At 39.9% G+C, this 18714-nt stretch overlaps 2 protein-coding genes across 4 annotated transcripts; both read left to right on the top strand.

The window, feature by feature from the left end:
• Positions 1 to 1647: 1647 nt before the first annotated feature.
• LOC131218546 (NAC domain-containing protein 41-like) lies at positions 1648 to 10314 on the top strand. 3 transcript variants are annotated; one of them, XM_058213149.1, is made up of 6 exons: positions 1648 to 1751; positions 5814 to 6011; positions 6522 to 6727; positions 6826 to 6951; positions 7812 to 8157; positions 9283 to 10314. In XM_058213149.1, the coding sequence occupies exons 2-6, from the start codon at positions 5852 to 5854 to the stop codon at positions 9561 to 9563; spliced, it is 1119 nt and encodes a 372-aa protein (XP_058069132.1). In that variant the 5' UTR covers positions 1648 to 1751; positions 5814 to 5851; the 3' UTR covers positions 9564 to 10314. The 3 variants fall into 3 exon arrangements, with proteins under 3 accessions (XP_058069132.1, XP_058069134.1, XP_058069133.1); XM_058213151.1 differs by lacking the exon at positions 1648 to 1751 and adding an exon at positions 3663 to 4327; XM_058213150.1 differs by lacking the exon at positions 1648 to 1751 and adding an exon at positions 4346 to 4727.
• A 6098-nt stretch (positions 10315 to 16412) lies between these two features.
• Positions 16413 to 18040, top strand: LOC131218548 (UPF0496 protein 1-like). The gene has a single exon (XM_058213153.1). It carries the CDS (start codon positions 16721 to 16723, stop codon positions 17849 to 17851), a length of 1131 nt encoding a protein of 376 aa, XP_058069136.1. The 5' UTR covers positions 16413 to 16720; the 3' UTR covers positions 17852 to 18040.
• The last annotated feature ends 674 nt before the right edge of the window (positions 18041 to 18714 follow it).

Here is an 18714-nt window from a genome sequence, read left to right on the forward strand (position 1 = left end):
CTACGAGCCGGCCACACGTTATGACGTCTCATGCGTGTGGATGATCTTTCATTGCAAGAACCCCTGTAAATTCGTTGGTAAGAAAAAGTATGCCTTTCTAACCGGTCGTCACACGAGTGGAATCTACGAGGAAAATGGGCCAACAGTTTCCATCCAACTTAAAAGTGTGCATGGCCCGAAAGATGATTGGACCGTCTTGATTACACGAAACAGCAATCTAACCAGTGGGACCCACCACGATGACGCGATTGGGAAGCGGATTGGCTGGTGTACCACACACCACACGTGATGTGTGTACGTGTCGTGCGAAGACGAGCGCTGAAACTCCTTGAGCTCCGAGCTGTAGGAACGGTTCAAAGGAGATTAAAGTTATATGTGCCCACAATGATGTATTTATTATATCCACACCGTTCATACATTTGAAGATATAATTTTAGAGGATGATACTTAAAATTATTGGTATCCAAATCTCAAGTGGACCACACCACAAATAGAAGTGGGGAGAATGATTCTTACCGTTAAAACATTCGTAGGGACCACCATCACAAGGTCACACACCTGGAAGAAGAGTCGAGACAAATATCATATTGATCCAAAACTTCTGTGACCTCAGAAGGCTTTCAATGGTATACGTTCAATCTCCCACTGCTTTTTGTAGCGTGGTCCATTTGACCTTTGGATCTGTCTTATTTTTCTGTCGAAGATTTAGAACGAGCTCGTAAAATGGACGGACGGTTTGGATATAATACATACCTCATGGTGGGATCCACAGAACTTGTTGACGTACAAACACCAGCAGGGTGTGTGGTGTGTGGTGCACCAGCCAATCCGCTTCCACCCGATTGGGCCTTGGACAGAACGCGTCTTGCATCCCCGCAAGTGCGACCCGCGAATACCACTAACATGGACGCGAGCTGCGCGTTGCAATCAGTTATCCAGAGCCCGGTTTGGCTGCTGACCCCCACATCAGCTAGCTAGCTGATGTTGAAGCTCTGTGGGCCCCACCATGATGTATTCGTTTTATCCACGCTGTCCATCCATTTTACTAGATCATTTTAGGATATGAATTAAAAAATAAGGCATATCCAAATCTCAGTTGGACCACAAAACAAAAACTCTTGGGATTGAACGCTTACCGTTGAAATTTTTTTGGGGCCACGGAAGTTTTGGATCAAGCTTATATTTGTGTTTTCCCTTCATTCCGGTCTGGGTGACCTTATCAACCGGTTGGATGGAAAATAAACATTACAGTAGACCCTAGGAGATTTTGATGGTGGACGTTCAATCAATACGTTTTTCCTGTGACGTGATCCACCTGTGATTTAGATCTACCTCATTTTCAGGATCATGCTATAAAATAAGATGAAAAAATGGATTAACGGTGTGGATAAGACACATACATTATGGTGGGGCCCACATAGCTTGGACACAAGCTAGCTGGCTGGTGTTGGGTCACTAGCCAAACCACGTCAGTAATTGAGAGCACTTGAACGCTTCGGATCTTATCACCGCAGGAAGCTTCTGCGAAACGGTACAAACGGACGTGGGACCCACTAAAGGACGCCAAAGAGCAGTGTAATTCCATCAATGTTGGCTCGCCACGTGGACAACGCTAACCATGGTTAAACACTCCGGAGTAGCCTCTAAATGATCGGTTTCTTCAAAACTGATTTCGAGTGAGAGAGGAAGAGCGATGAGAGAGTGAGAAAAACAGAAGAAAAGGGAGCGAAACTCCTCCTTCCCATTCAGAGGTTAGAAATTCGATCAGCAAATGTCCGATTTTTTGTGAATTCCGAACCATTTATTCTTAAATTTTCATTTTCTCGATCTTTTTCTGTTGAATTCGCAATTCTAATCGACCGGATTTGTCTACTTTTAGGTCGACTTCTAGCTTTGGGTTTGAAGGCATCTGAAGTTCTGTTTAGGTTTGGGATTTTGGGGTTTTTCCAGTCTTTGTAAGTATTTGAATTCTGGAAAGATTTGAAGAATCTTCTGTAAAATTGAATTTTTCTGTTCGCTGCTGCTATAGAATTATGCTGTTTCGAGTTCGTTTCTGGATTCGGTTTGGATGGTTTTGTCCAATTTCTGGTTTTGTAGATTTGAAAAAACTTCGTTTTGGTTTTTTTTTTGCCTCTCTCTCTCTCTCTCTTTTATGCAGTTTACTGTTTTAGTTCTTTGAATATCTTATGGTTGTCTTGAGAAATTCTTTTGAAGTTTCTTGTTCAGTATTTCTTTGATGAATTTGAGCGATGTTTTCTTGAATCTTTTTTTTTTAAAAAAAAAAAAAAACCTTTTTAATTTTTGTATATTTTATTTTTGAAAGAAGATGAATTTGGTATTTGATTTGTATATCCCTGAGTTTCTTTTTAGAAAGAATTCTCAAGAGGATCCAGGAATCTGGTGTTGAAGCCTTACATTTATTTCTTAGTCGTCCAATTCTGTTCATTTCCATCCCTGATTTCAAAATTTTGGGAATTCTATTTGAATTCCAGTTCATGCTTTCTGCAAATCTTCCATTCTGAATTTGATTTCTTAGATGATTGCTGAAGAATTTGTTCTCCCTTGAAATTTTATTATCAATCATCTTACAAATTGGGTTCGTTCCAATGTATTCTTACAGCCGGCGTTTGTCCTCTCTAGGACTTAGAGAGGATGGTAATTTTTCTTCTTCTTTTTTTTCTTCCCAGATTGATTCCACGTTTCTGTGTTCTAGTAGTAGTTGTTAACACAGAATCCATTTCCTTGCTGTCTTTGATCTTTTGTCGAGTGCATCACCTTACCAATCAGAAAATATCCGATTTTATTTATTTATTTATTTTTATTTTTATTTTTGTGAATTTCAAAGCATTTATTCTTGAATGTTCGGTTTCTCAATCTTTTTCTGTTGAATTCAGATTTGGAATCAAGTGGATTCGTCTACTTTTAGGTCGATTTTGAGCTTTGGGTTTAAAAGCAGCTGAAGTTCTGTTTAGATTTTGGTTTTTAGGGCTTTCCCCCTCTCTCTAAGTATTCGAATTCTGGAAAGATTTGAAGAATCTTCTCTAGAATTGTATTCCTCTTCTCTGCTACCATAGAATTCTGCTGTTTCGAGTTTGTTTCTAGATTCAGTTGGGATGCTTTTGTAGAAATTCTGGTTTTATGGATTTGAAAAGTCTTTGATTTGGGTTTCTGTTTTCAGTCGTTTATTGTTTCAGGCAGTTCTTTGAAGATCTTATGTTTGTCTTGAGTGATTCTTTTTTTTTTTTCTTTTTTTAAATCTTTGTATATTTTATTTTTAAAAGAAGAAAGTGTGGTGAATTTGTTATTTCAATTGTAGATCCTTGAGTTTCTTTTCAAAAAGAGTACGCAGGAATCTGGTCTGGAACCCATACATTGATTTCTGGGTTGTCCAATTCTGTTCAATTCCATTCCTGATTTCAAAATTTTGGGAATTCTATTTGAATTCCAGTTCATTCTTTCTGCAAATCTTCCATTCTGAAATTGATTTCTTTGATGATTACTGAAGAATTTTGTTCTCCCTTGAAACGTTATTATCCTTCATCTTCTGAATCTGGGCCATTCCAATGTATTCTTACAGTGGGTGCCTGTCCTCTCTAGGACTCTTCAAAGAATGGTAGGGTTTTTTTTCCCCTTCCTAGGTTGGTTCAATATTTCTGTGTTTTAGTATTAGTCGTTGACATAGAATCCATTTCCTTGTTGTCTTTGATTCTTTTGTCAAGTACGTCACGTCACTGATCTTTTGATATGTTTTCAGTATGGTTTTAATGATAAAAAGTTCTAGGGTTAATATGGGGCTTTCAAGCATCAAGATCTTGCTTTTTGACACAAATGCAGAATTTGGGTGTAGGTAATCATTTGGTTTTCCTTTTTTCAACCTTCTCCATTTTAACGACCTTCTGTGAAATCATGTGCTTCAGGAATCTGGCTGTTGTGTTTTTTCTGTTACTCTTTTTATATCTCCTTTTTTCCCATACGATAATCACATGCAATGGCACTTCATTTTAAGAGAACTGTGTGTCAGGCATGGTTACCTGACATGCATGTTCCGTTGCTTAATTGGGGAAAACCCAATTAGGCAAAAGATTTATTCATTAACATGGTAAGTTGCAAAGAAACTGACAGTTTTTTACCTCTACTTGCTGGATTGTATTAGGCTTCTTTTTAGCTTATTATAGTTGTTGCATTTGCCTCTATTCCAGAAACAGCTGAATGCTATTTGAAGTTAGTTATTTGGAAAACTCTTACGGACCTTGTTTAGGTGCCTACTAGGTAACGACTGAACATGGGGAAATGACCTACCTTGCAGGAAAGCCATACCGTCCATCAGGTACATCTCCCATTGCTTGGCCTTTTATCCCAAAATTCAGGATGATTCAACACTCAGGTGGGTCAACCCATAAATTATACCCAAAAAGTCTATTGGTATGGCCCACCTGAGTTTTGGAATACTGTGATTTTTGGATAATTCTTTCAAACTGATGAGGCACATCAGATGGATGGATTGGATGACATACAAACAGACCATGGTGGTACCTATGCAAAACTAATGGTGGGTGTCCCACCCATCCCAACTTTTTCCTAGCGTGTGGCCTACCTCTACCTAAGTTCTGTCTGGTCATGATTTTTGGGCCACAAGGTAAACATGATGCAGGGCACCTGATGGGCAGGGGTGGATCTCATGAAAGTTCCACCCACATGGCTCTTGGAGTGCGATTTCCTAGGATGAGGTATGCTGGCTTGTCATTTTCTTCTTGGTGAGAAGATGCGATGTTTCGATGTGGAAATATGTGTTTTGATCAGTGTTCAAAATATCGGTATCATGTTACATATCGCATTCTTGGGATACGGATACATATCGGTTATCGCATGGGATATATCCGTTGTATTGTATAATGTATCGTTGTTGTTGGAAACATGGGGAAACATTGGGAAATTGGTTGAATATTTCGATGAAACTTCGGTGATTGTTAAAAAAGACATCAATACGCACTTATAAATCAAAACATTACAAAAAACAAGTACACATAATAGGTTTTCTTTGTATGGGTTTCTAATCTATTCGTTATATAACTGAATTGATGCAAGTATATTCAATGTCTATTCATATAATTTATAAATATAAGAAGATGTGTGGAAACACAAGCAATACATTCAAAAGCAAAAGAAGAATCACTAGATTAGGTTACAGACATGTTTGATGTGATGTTTGAACACAAAGATTGCAAACGATTTGCGAGAAATTGGGAAATTTTGATTTTTTTTTTTTTTTTTTCAAATTTTCGCAACTCAGCCCATCTCCTCCAAATCTCGAAATTGAAGCTCCCAATTCATGATTTTTCATGTTCTTTTTTCATGCAGAACATGAAAAATCATGAATTTGTAACAATTTGACACTAATTTAACATGAATTACAGAAAATAAGAGCATCGAAATTCGAAAATGCTCACTAGATCAAACATGTGGGATATATCTCACTGCTGGTGCATTTCGTATCGCACTCGTGGTATACAAGATATATCGTGGGATCTATCGGCAGATTTCATCGATATTTAAAACATTGGTTTTGATGCAGAAAAGTATAAGGACACAAGCACCCACCCCCTCCCCCCATTTATCTGCCTTTGTAATTTTTTACCTTTTGTTTTGTGGTTTTTTTTTTTTTTTTTTGCTTCCAATTTCTTCACCAATATATTGAAAACTTGTGAATTAAGATTTGACTTGCCATTTTTTTTTAAAAAAATTTTTTTACATTTCTGGGATGAAGTTCTTCTGGATAATTTCTGGTCTAACTTTTCAGTCGTGAACTTCCCTAGGTGGCAATTCCTGATCTGATCTTCAAAATCTGGTCACCATGCGTCCGTCAGCACTTGTCTCTCCACCTTGTATCGACTTAAATGCAGGTGATGTGGAGATGGTGATGCATTTGGAGCGAATGCATCATGGGGATCTTCCCCCTGTTAACGTGATTACAGAAGTGAATCCTTACACAGTTGCACCCGATAATTTGCCTGGTAAGGATTGGTTTTGTCTCATATTTAATGCATTATTGACCCTAGCTGTTTAGTATGTTGTTCTGCCACAGTTCTTTGTTGTCAAGTTGTTTGATCTCCTACACCCTGATCCATAGCTCAAGTGGTAGACTGAGTGAAAGATACCTCGTTTCAACACTGAGATCTTGGTATTGATTCCCTGGTAGGGGTGGCTAACAGTGAAGTGTGAACTGACAGTGGGTGTACTAACAAGCGAACCCAAAACAAAAAAAAAAAGTTGTGTGAGCTCCTAAATCCAGAGTTAAATAGAATAAGCTACTTAGCACATAGCTTTATATAATCAAGCCTGGCGAATTCCAACACTGATTTAAATATGAATAGATTTTGGACAAATCTATTACACAAACCACTCCTGTTTGGTGTTGTAGTACTTAAAAATTTTATTTTGTTCTGTTTGCTTGTTGGCTTTGAGTCATGTTACTAAATTGATTAGACTGTAAATAAGTTCATGGAGATCAATGGTGTGTGCAGAGAGGATGTTGTACCTTTGCAATTTGGAGGACCCAAGAGCTGAAGCTAGACTGGAGGGATACTGGCAGCCCAGGGGGAAAGACGATAGAATATCGACGAATTCTCCTACTGTAGGTTGGAAGACTACTTTGGAATTCCATACTGGACAAGCTCCCAATGGAGTAAAAACTGACTGGTTGATGCATGAGTACCGGATGGGACAAAGGGTATAAAGTCTTATCCTCCTCCTGTTTGATAATTCCCCTTATCCCTACTATCGACACAACATAATAATCAACTTCCTCTTTTGGTGGAACATTTGCAGGGTTCCAGTTCGTTATGCAGAGTTTTTCTCAATAATGGTAGCCAAGGTGACACTGAAGTGGACGTTGAAGGAATATTGATGCGTATGTTGGAAACTGAGGATAATGAAAGCACAAACAGTTCCCAGGTAGAATATGAACTTCAAGTCTTGATTTTTTTTATTTCTACATGAATCCTAGGAGTGTAGTGTATCTGTTAGTTGAGGTGATGGTGCTTGATCTGTGCCACAGTTTCTATCCTAGCATATCAGGACGTTTTGCAATTGACCAAAATAATTTGGTGAGTGAAGAGCGTGTAGGCCATCATGGAATAGGGTCCTTACGCATGGCCCTTTTTTTGGGCTTGATTTTTTAACTTTCTTTTCCATTCGTTCTTGTAATTCAACGTTTTCTTTCTTAAAACTTCGAGTCCATTTAATTCATATGCTTCTCTTCATTCCATTGTCGTGAATTATACTAGTTTGTGAGATGGGAGACTCACTCGTTGAAATACAGGGTACTATGGCCATTTGTGAAGTCAGGGGTATTTCTCAGCCTTTGCAAGTGGGTTCTGTTGGACAGATGCATGCTTTATATGCACATCACTAGCAAGCTTAAAACATTCATATATGCTTGAAACCGAATAAAGTTTCTAAGATCAGCATGAATCAAAATTATATAAGGAATGTTTTGCAGTGAATTCATCTGGAGATTCAGTACAGGCATTCCCATCGCAATAAAGATATGTATGTTAAAGGATCATTTGTATTGCCAATAAACTCTGATAAAACATGTATTGTTGGAAATTATCACCGATGCATTCTCCCCAAATGATTCTAATGCAATTGAATATCATAAGTAGCAGAAGCTATCTTACATAATGGGAGTGTATCGCAATAACTTCACACAGCAATATGTCCATTTTAACGATATTTTGAACCCTGAACTGAATAAGCAGTTGTATTCTTTTTAACTTCAATTTTATTTTATTTTTTAAATTCCTGTTTAGGTTGTCAGTAGGAAGGAGCATGGGCAACCAGATGTTTCCACAAATCATCCACATGATATGGGACTTGATCATTTTCCCTTATACCCTCCAGAAGGCTATGATTTTTCGACAGAAGATTATTTGGAATTGGATGATCTTCCGACATCTTCTTCCATTTCAGAAAGCACCTGCATTGCATCCATGACTTCAGATGATTACTTCGATTCAGAGGCCCTGATGTGTTATCTGGAGAATGAAAATATGACTGCAAATGTCCCGAACACAGAGCAACGGCGTGATGATTGCAGGTTCAATGTTTCTGCTTCTCAGGGACCACATCAGATGGTTATACAGCCACCGCCTTCAGGTTTATACCCCGCCTCCTGTAAACATGTGAAAGTGTAACCACTGAAGTATGAAGTTCTAATGCAATTGCGGCAATGATAGACCAAAGAGAGAATTTGTGGCGCAAATGCCAACCTGGCTTGTTTTGTGAAAGATCCAGACCGTTCATCAGGCAGGGCCATCCAACAACATACAGACTAGTCCACTTATGAAGTGGGCAACATGTGTTTTGAGTAAAATGACTTCTTATGAAAAGAATAGCCAAAGGTCTAAATTCAGTGTGCATGCGAGGTCTGCCCTAATGAGTACACCAGCCTAATTAATAGGCCAGCACATGTTTGTGGCATGAATGACCCAGTTGATGAATGGCCTGGATTTCGCATGTGTCATGAGTCACCTCTTAAGTCTATCCTCCTGCAGTCGCCTTATCACTGTCTGCTCAGGTATATGCCGCCACCACATCTCACAAACTCTTTTTTTTTTTTTTTTTTTCTGAAAACATGCTGGATCACCACCTTGAGTCACTCGTTTCATGTTTTGGTGTCTTTAGCTATCTCTGGGCATGTGCCAATGCATGGAGATTGTTTACATGTGTTCTCATTCCTCTTCTAATTGCCTTGCATGACATTTGGGTATATTTGCAAAAAGGTACCTTCAGTATCAAAAAGCCTCACCAGGCTAGCATGCGTGTATAAGGGGCCCATCCTTCATGCTGCCTGCATGTGCCAGCATGGCAGGTGGGCCCACTCTGTATAATGTAGTTGATGCGCCAGACCAAAAATAAGTCCCAGTCCACACATCAGGTAGGCCACTGTTTGAAAAACGAATGGACAGCTAGAAAATATAACTTAGCCAAGTTTTTCTAAGCTGTCCACTGGCTTCTAACATTGTGGCTCACATGATGAGTTGACCAACCTGATCTTCGAACCAGATCATATTCTTTGTCAAATCATAATATGCAAGAGAGAGAGAGAGAGAGAGAGAGAGAGAGAGAGAGAGAGAGAGAGTACCTTTCTGATTACTTATTCTTCATCTGTCATTCCTTGTGTTCCATTTTTGTCATGGGTCATGGCTGTCATATATTCTTTGATATGGGTCATAGCTTACCCTCATTTTACTCAGAACAATGCTTTTATGTTGCCCTCAGGCTCCCTGCGCAGCAACAACAACCGGCAGACCAAAGAAACCATGGTTTCTGCCACAATGCCCAAAAAATTGAGGGTCCGAGATGCTCCTCTTCGCATTTCTGCATCTACTGAACCACAACCCAATCTAAAGGTCCGGAATCATGGGCCCAAGGTGAATATGGCAAATGAAGGTCCTTCAAATGAGCAAGGCAGGACTTCACATCATGTCCCGGGAGAAAGGAAGACTGATGGTTGGATGGCGAAGCTCAGGAGGAAATATTGCTGCTTCTTTCCTATTTAGATTTTCTATTTCTCTATCAGGTATATATATTTACATTATTTTTCTGAAAAAAATTAGGTGATCTTCTCCCCCAAGGGGATAAAAGGAGTGAAAATAGGATAATATATATATCCCTCAAATACAATTAGTTGGCCCGGTAAGTCAATCGTCCAACTAGTACACTATTGTCTGTGTGATGGGTGCATGACATCTAGTCTGTTCAGCATGTTGGCCCCACCATGAATGTTGATCGATCCGCTCATCAGTTGGGTTGCTCTTATAATTTTCTTTGTATTGGCACCTGTCCATTGTTTTCTAGCCTGCAAGCTTGATTTTCCACCAGGTGCTTGTCAGGCCAGGGCCAACCGTTTTTTATGGATCTTTTCTTTTCTTGAAAGGTAACACTACTGAGGATTGAACCCTAGATCACTCACACTACAGTCTCTAACAGCTCGTCTAATGAGTAGGAGTTTATGGGTTGGATCTTGTATGTAATTTGCACTAGTTGGACGATGTACTTGTCATTGAACCAGTAGCATCATCTCAAATTGTAGAAATAGTACCTCTATTTTCACCACTGTTTTCATGTTGTCCTTGTGTTCATAGTACTTTATATATGTAGAGTCATAAACCCGACTAAACCTTCCTTTTGTTTGTATAAATGAGTGAGAGAAATGACCTTTGTGTTATTATAAATACGGATACTATTAGGAAATGTGATGTGTAAGATGATTGGATTTTGCTATTAATGTGCCTTGTTTGTGTTTTAGGATGGTTAGAGTGTTAGGGTATTTGAATATGGTCTCTTTGGGGCCATGTCCGGAGCGATATCTCTGAATGGTCCAAAAATGGGATTGATGGCTATAGTGTGAAAAGGACTTTTACTATAATGACATGTTTGAATGGGCAATGTGGACTGTGACATATATGGTATCATTCTGATGTTGTCCACCTCTTTTATAGTAAAGTTAGATAGCAATTTTTGTATCTTCAGTATGTGGTCCCAAGGCGGACACATTCTCAATGCCGTGTGTACCATTGATGTCCTAACCCATGAGGTGGGCCGCCACTGATTTTTAAAATAATGCAAGTACTATCTCAAGATGTTATCGACGCCCATTCTTGTTTAAGAGCAAGGTTGTTGTTAATTTGCTTATATAGCTTTGACCATGTTGACATCCAAATTTCTTATATGGAGTTTTGGCATGTGAGGGAGAAAACAGCCGCTCTCAGATTATTCTAGCTGTAATAGCCTACCTACAAAACAGTAGGTATATGTCTTGGCCTTTTAAAGCACTTGTGGTGACACAGATGGATTGATGCAGGTGTTTTGGTCGGGCCACTAATGAGCTGATTGATGCTTTTGTGATTGTGGACTCTATGCTTAAAATCATTTGACTTTGTGATTTTGGCATTGCCACCTGAATTAATGATAAAAGGCATCGATTTGCTCTTCTTGATTGGACACAGCCACTGCTCACATTGTAAACACATGCCCAATCCATACCTTTCAAATTAGTGGGTCCGATTCAGATGAACGGCCCCAAAATGATACCGATTGGATAACCCTAGTTTCTGATTAACAGGCATTTGTTTGTTGGATGGGGACGGTTGGCTTGTCTCTTTTATGTGGATTCGATGGCCCACCAATGGAGACATTATGAATATTGGTGCCACGATCCTCACTTTAAGAGCCTACCTAGCTTTGATTAGGTTCTTAACAAATGGTACCCTGTGGTGTATAAATAGCAGAGTAGCCGCACCCAAAAAGAAATAATTGGAAAATGTAGGTGGCCAATGCACTGTTCTCTTTATAACCAGACAACGGTAGGAAATGATAGATGCAACACTGCGTTGTTTCCGTCTCTCCAATTGGTCGATCCATGAGGTGGCCCATCAATCTGATGGATCAGATCCATGGACTCATGTTCTGGTCTTATGAGTCGAAAGTAAATCCAGAAGACAGGGGTACCGACGTGCACTGTATTTGATTCTTTCATAGACCGGATAGTTCGCATGGTAAGCGCTGGATGACGTGCGTCGAGGAGGATTTCTTTATCCAGAGAAGAGAAGGAGGACTTTAAGCTCCGGCAGTGTATGATGCATCATACGCACGCTCGCACAGATTATACATATGATGGCGTAAATAACGAAAATTCAACTATCTTTTACAAATAATAACAAAAATTCAACCGTCCAAGTTTTGGGGCCCACTTCAGATGTGTAAATTGACAGAAATAACTTTCAAGTGATGTTGTAGATGTCTATTTGATTTTCCTCTCACGGATAGTTGAAATTGAGACCGTTAATGGTCCATGTTCAACCAGAAAATGTCCATTAATCATATGGTTCAACTATATTAGATTTTATTTGGATGGATAAAGTCCACGTACACAAACAATAGTGAGTGCATGAACCATGGCACTCTGCTAGAGTATAAAAAGGCGCCCTGGACGCAACATGTACTCTCCAAAACCGGCAAGTGGCGGTATCATGGATATTCGAAAGCCTGCGCTACCAACTAGATGCTTGGATCTGCCGGTCTTTTTAAAAGTGAAAAGCGTTGATACTCTGGTAGATAATGATTTATGATACACATGCACTTAAAAATCGATTACAAAGTGCATGTATGCGTGTGGTATGCGATAATATAAATTAAAATTAAAATTTTATGTTTCCCATTATATAGGTACCATGAAAAAATAAACTGGGCCGACCTGATCATGGGATTAATGGACATATATCGGACGGTTAAGATAAAGAAATCGAACGGTCCCACTTCAACAAACATGTGTACACCAATCAGAGGGTAGGATTGTTTCTAAAATGTGAATTTTTTAGTATGAATTTCAGGAATTGGGATCCACAATTTAGTCGGTTGATTTAACTTATTACATGCCAAGTGTACGGTTCACGTATCAAGCATCAAAATATACCTTGTACCTGCGTTCTCTACCAACTCTTTAGACTTTTGATGCAATAACGACAGAAGCTAGAGTCGTTAGAAAGAAACGGCTTTGGTCGCCGGCATCTCCAGCTCAGCTGCCGAAATTTGACCTTTTGGCCATTTATTTAACAGTCTGATCAGGGCCATTCATCTGGTGGACCCATCATCTAGTGAACCCCACCTGCCTCCTAGGTCCGGGAGATCAAGGCAGTGGGACCACCATGATGGATGTTCATCATGGTGGCACATCCAATAAGAACTGGATTCTTGGATCCAAAATTCACCAAACTATTTGAGTAGGGCTGTACACAAACCGAGTTAGCTAGGTTAATTTGCTCAACTGGACTCGAAAAAGCTCCATTTGACTCGGTTCAAAATTGAGTTTGAGCAGTGTTGTGTTGATTTTTTGAGCTTGAAAAAATTTCGAACTAAGTTCGAGCTTGACACGGATCAAACCCCAACTTGAATCTAACTAGTTCGGTGACTTGGTTACTTTGATATTGCTCTCACTCACCCAGTATAATGACTTAATAAAGTATCGGCTGATGGCAGGAAAGGCATATAGATGAAACAAATATTATTTTTTTCTTGATTTTGATGTTGGCTATAAAGTGTTTGATGAAATACCTGTAAAACTACTGCTGTTGTTTTTCATATAGTGAGAATTTGAAGGTATAGCTCATGTGTTTGTGAAAATGTTGCATAAGTGAACTCGGTTCAAACTGGCCCGGGCTGCTGATCGAATCGAACCAAGTTGGCCAGTTAGGGTCGAGGACCTAGCCAAGCCGCATGTGAGCTGGGGTCAGTTAGTGGCCGAGCTGAGTCAAGCTTGGCACAACCCAACTCGGTTCGACTTGTGTACACCTCTACCATTGAGGTGGGATACTTCCGATATTCATGTATCAGATTAAGCACATCATGGGTATGGAGACTCCTAAACCTAGCCCATTGGTATGGCTACAAGTGTGGATGTCTGGATCTAGGCTTTGGCCCAGCTAAACTCAGTCCATTGGTATGGCTACAGCTGTCAATGGGTATGAGGACCCATAGGCACCCAATAGGTCAACCCTATAGTAATGAGTTTGTGACCAGCCAATGGATCTAACCCATTGTAATGGGTTTAGGTTCAATTTCTTTGACCCGATAGGATGTAGGGTTGGGTTGGTGGCTCTCCTTTTCTAGACCAAGTTAAAAAAATCAGGTTTAATTGAGTTCAGGTTTATTATATATTAAATGAAGGTATAAAATCCAACCAATCATACCATAAGCTACAGTCCACACCATGGATAATTTCCAACCTGTTAAGTGACTGTGAGATCCAACCCTAAGCATAAGCAGCCTAATGTACTCACGAGGTGGTCCAAAATATAGAAAATAACTTCTAGCCATTGATAAATAAAAATATATAATTTGGTCCATTCAATGAGTTTATTTGGCTGAATTTTACCCAGGAAAATTATTAAGATGACGATAACCAATTGGACGGATTGGATGTAGCACACATGTTACAGATTACGAATTATCAATTAAGTGAACCATAACTTGTGGTCCAACTTATTGGACATTGGACCTTTTCATTAAATATAGGTTGACCAATTGCTAATTTGAGATTATATTAACCTAATGAATGGGGGCTAATTTGTGACACCTATTCATTTTCAATGAGACATAAATCACATGGTTAGAATCAAAAAAGTAAAATATTACTTTAGAATTATAAAAAAATATAAAGTAAGATCTACCTGCCAAATGTTTCAAGATGATGATTATAGCTATTTTGTTTCTCTGGTTGATTTTGACCGTCCATTTTCATTGGGTTGATCAGAAGATTAAGATCACCTGGTTTACATAGTTTTTGCACCATAGCTTGCTCCTACTTGTATTAATGAATGAATGGTTCAGATCAACCATAGGTTATCCATGATGCTTGTTGAGCTACACATGTTAGAAAGCTTGTTTCTACACTACTCATGTGTCAAAGTGGGACTGATTGTGTGATCTAATTCGTCCATCAGGTGGGCCCACCATTTAAATGGTCTCATGTGACCTGGACCTAACCCGTACCCAACTTAAAACCTCGGTTCAAAGAGTTGACGGTTGCACCTACGTGAAGGGTCATGGGCCGAGTCCTCAAAAAGACCCGTTCAAGTACGTTGAATTAGGCCGTTGGTTGTCGTTTCCAACAATGAGGCCCACCCGGTCAGCACAACCGGCCTGATTTTTGTGCCAGATAATCTTCATGCTAGGGCCTATCATTTTAATGGTGATGATGATCTGCATTTTGAGTAAAGACAGTGCAAAATGCTATTGTTTTAGTTTTGTGTACGGTGGGCTCTATGTTCCACTCATCAAAACCGTTAATCTGATGGCCCGCGTATCCATGGACCATGCTACAAAAATCACTTGGACCGGAAAATCTTGACCGTCTATTTGAAGGCCATGGGTTGAAAGTTTAGCATTATCTAACCGAGGAGATTGGCCCATCAACGGTATGGGACCGAACATGATATTAGAGCGGATTACCGGAATCCATGGTCCCCTGTACCATGGATACCACAAGCTAAGGCTAATTTAGTAATTTCGTCAATTCCCTCTTCTTCCCGGAGGCGGAGTGACTGCTCCCCCTAGACAGCAGCCCCGTAGCTGATGGTCGGTCCTCCGTGGGCCCCACCATGATGTATGTGTTTCATTCATTCTGTTCATCCATTTTTAAAGATAATTTTAGTTCTCATAAAAAAATTATACAAATAAAAATCTTAGGTGGACCACAGCACAGGAAAAAAATAATGATTGGATATCCACCATTAAAATCCTCCTTAGGCCCACTGTACTTTTTATTTGACATCCAATCTGTTTATTAGGTCATAAATACCCATATGAAGGGAAAAAATAAATATCAGCTTGATCCAAAACTTTTATGGCCCTAAAACGTTTTCAATGGTCAACTTTGATTTAACACTTTTTCCGGTAATGTGGTCCGCATGAGATTGATATATATCTATTTTTTTCTTTAATGATATAAAATGATCTATAAAATTAAATGGACGGAATGGATGAAACACATAAATCATAGTGGGCCCACAGAGCACCTACCACCAGCCAATGGCTGGAAACGGATTCGCTACCCCCCCTGCCCCCAGCCATTGGCTGGTGGTCGGTGTTCTGTAGGCCTCACCATGATTTATTTATTTCATCCATGCCGTCCATATATTTTTAAAGATCATTTTAAGATATGAGACAAAATATTAGATATATATTAATCTTAAGTGGACCACATTACAGGAAACATTTTGAAATGAGTATCAACCATTAAAAATATTTTGGGGGCCATAAAAATTGTTGGATCAAGCTGATTTTTGTTTTTTCCCTTCATCTGGGACTTTATGACCTAATAAACAGATTGGATGTCAAATAAACAGTACAGTAGGCCTTAGGAGGATTTTAATGGTGGATATCCAATAAATATTATTTTCATGTGGTGTGTTCCATTTGAGATTTATATCTCTCTAATTTTTGGGATGAATTACTAAAATGATCTTTAAAAATGGATGAACAGAATTGATGAAATAAATACATCATGGTGGGGCCCACAGAGAACCGACCATCAGCCACGGGGCTGGTGGCAGGGGGAGTAGCCAATCCGTTTCCCTGTCTGCTTGGAAGCAACGCCTAGAAAGGGGAGGCTTCTCTCTCAGCAATTGCTTCCCGCGCTTAAACAGTGAGAGACGTCGCTTCTCGCTCTCCCCATTTCCCGGCCCTTTTTATTCAGACCCTCTGCGTTCTTTTCTTCTTTTTTTTTTCCTTCATTTTCATATCTCTCCTCTCTGATTCTTTCTTCTTAAATCCCAAAAAAAACAGCTGTTTTTTTTGGAAGAATTTTCACTCTTCCTACCGATTTCCCCTATTTCCGAGTTTCTACCTGCTGTTTCACTTCGAAAGATTGAAATTCTGGGGTTTTTTTTTTTTGGTTTAGCTTTGATTAGGAAAGGGGTTTTTATTTGGGCATCTGGGGTTTTCGATTAGGTGCTTTATCTCAAATTCCGCTCGCTTATTCTGTCCGAAAGCTCGAAATTTCGGCCTTTTTGTGTTGATTGGGAGAAGGGTTTCATCCGAGATTCTGCTTCTACTGATTCTGGTGCTCTTTAGCTGATTCTCTTGGACAAGCTCAAATTTCGGTTCTTTTGCTCAATTCCATTTCCCATTTTCTCATTTGGGTTGTAAATTACTGCAAATGGGGGGACAATTCAGCAAGAAGACAGGCGAATCTCTGCCTGCCATCCAAACCCCTGGCAATTTTCTATCCACCGCTGACCTAAGTTCATATGAGTCTGCCTGCCGTCTCGACCCTGACTTGCAAACCTTTGACACCGCCCTCCACGCCCGCACAAACCGTGTAATCAACAGTCTTGCTGTTGGTGTAGAGCTCCGGTCCCTCTCCTTCAATTCCCTCAGAGAAGTCACTGGCTCCTTCGTCGAGATGAACCAAGAAGTCGCGAAGATCCTCCTAGAATGCAAGAAAGACATATGGAAAAACCAAGAACTCTCCAACCTCGTCGAAGAGTACTTTGACAAGAGCTTGCAGATGTTTGATTTCTGCGCGGCATTGGAGAATTGCCTTAGCCGGGCCCGCGATAGCCAGCTGATCATACAGCTCGCGCTCCAACATTTTGAAGCAGAGGGGAATGGAAGCACCGACGACGGGAAGAAATATTCAAGGACGTTGGAGGAATTAAAGAATTTCAAGGCTGCTGGGGATCCATTTACAGAGGAGTTCTTTCAGATATTTGAATCCATTTACAAGCAGCAGATCTCAATGCTGGAAAAATTGCAACTCCACAAGAGTAACATCAATGAAAAGCTGAAATCTGTGAAGACCTGGCGCAAGGTCTCTAGCATTATCTTTGCATCAGCGATTGTTGCAGTCTTCATTTGCACGGTCGTGGCAGCTGCTGTTGCAGCCCCACCTGTTCTGACGGCGCTGGCGGGCGCTGCGTCTGTGCCTTTGGGATCAATGGGTGCTTGGTTCAATTCACTTTGGACGAATTATGAGGTTGCTCTGAAAGAGCAGAAGGAGATGGTTAGCTCGATGTGGGCAGGCACTTTCATTTCAATCAAGGACATGGATAGTATTCGGGCACTCGTCGACCAGTTGGAGATTGAAATCGAGTCATTGCTACGGAATGCTGATTTCGCCCTGAGAGATGAGGAGGCAGTGAGGGTTGGGATTGGGGAAATTAAGAAGAAGCTGGGAGTGTTTACGACAAGTCTCAAAGATTTGGGCGATCATATCAACAGCTGCATCAGAGATATAAAGATGGCGAGGACAGTAGTCTTACAGAAGATGATCAATCCTCCTAACTGAGTGAAAGAAGATGCTTTGTATGGACTCCTGATAACACTTCTCATGTTGTTAATGATCTGATTTTTTAGCTGTGTTTGTTATGCGGAGATTGCTAACTCTGTATCTTTCATTTTGGGTTTTAGAGTTTGTTTTTGAGTTGTACATTTGAATGCTTATTTGAATTGAATTACAATAACTCAATTAGATATATATACGAAACAACGAAATGGGGCAGAATTATTTCATTTCATAATTATCTCAAACCCACATTTGGAACCTCATGTCTATTGAGTTGGACTTGAAACGTTCTAAGTTGTGTCGTTGATATCTTAAATTTGTAAACAATAGGGGTCTGTCGATAGACCACTCGATGCCATCGAGCAGATGTCGATGTTATTGACAGATGTTCAAAGCCATCAGAAAAATTCAGAAAATCCATGTTTTGTTTCTGAAACGTTTTGATGTTTTACTCAATCTCATTGAAGGTGTTCGATGCCATCGACAGATCATCGATGCCATCGAAGTCCCATTGAAGGTGAAGGTGCCAGTGAACGCGCGCAGAATTGTGTAAGTGTGAGATTTGTTTAATATTCCAATTGTGATACTATGTTATGCTATATGTAGCAGGTGTAATCGGGATTTGGGAGAGAAGATGAGTTCTAGGCTTTCTAATCCCTTCCTAAGAGTTTCAAGGGCATAGCTTGGGCTTGTGAAGTGGATTCGAGGCTTGTTCGAATCGGTAACACTCTCTTATATTTCTGCTTTCATAGTGCATTACTTGTCACTTTGTGCCGTAGTTTTTTCCCGAAATGGTTTTTCCACATAAAATTCATATTGTTTGTGTTTGGACTTGGTTGTGCGATTGGTAGTACTTTGCTTAATTC

The sequence above is a fragment of the Magnolia sinica genome, chromosome 11, assembly GCF_029962835.1.
Source record: "Magnolia sinica isolate HGM2019 chromosome 11, MsV1, whole genome shotgun sequence".
Taxonomy (NCBI): Eukaryota; Viridiplantae; Streptophyta; class Magnoliopsida; order Magnoliales; family Magnoliaceae; genus Magnolia; species Magnolia sinica.

What these genes read in the sequence shown, in the direction of transcription:
- LOC131218546 (XM_058213149.1), top strand. Translation starts at nt 5,852, where the DNA reads ATGCGTCCGTCAGCACTTGTCTCTCCACCTTGTATCGACTTAAATGCA. An exon ending in TGCACCCGATAATTTGCCTG is followed by an intron (nt 6,012 to 6,521) that starts GTAAGGATTGGT and finishes TGGTGTGTGCAG; the next exon opens with AGAGGATGTTGTACCTTTGC. An exon ending in TATACAGCCACCGCCTTCAG is followed by an intron (nt 8,158 to 9,282) that starts GTTTATACCCCG and finishes TGTTGCCCTCAG; the next exon opens with GCTCCCTGCGCAGCAACAAC.
- LOC131218548 (XM_058213153.1), top strand. Translation starts at nt 16,721, where the DNA reads ATGGGGGGACAATTCAGCAAGAAGACAGGCGAATCTCTGCCTGCCATC.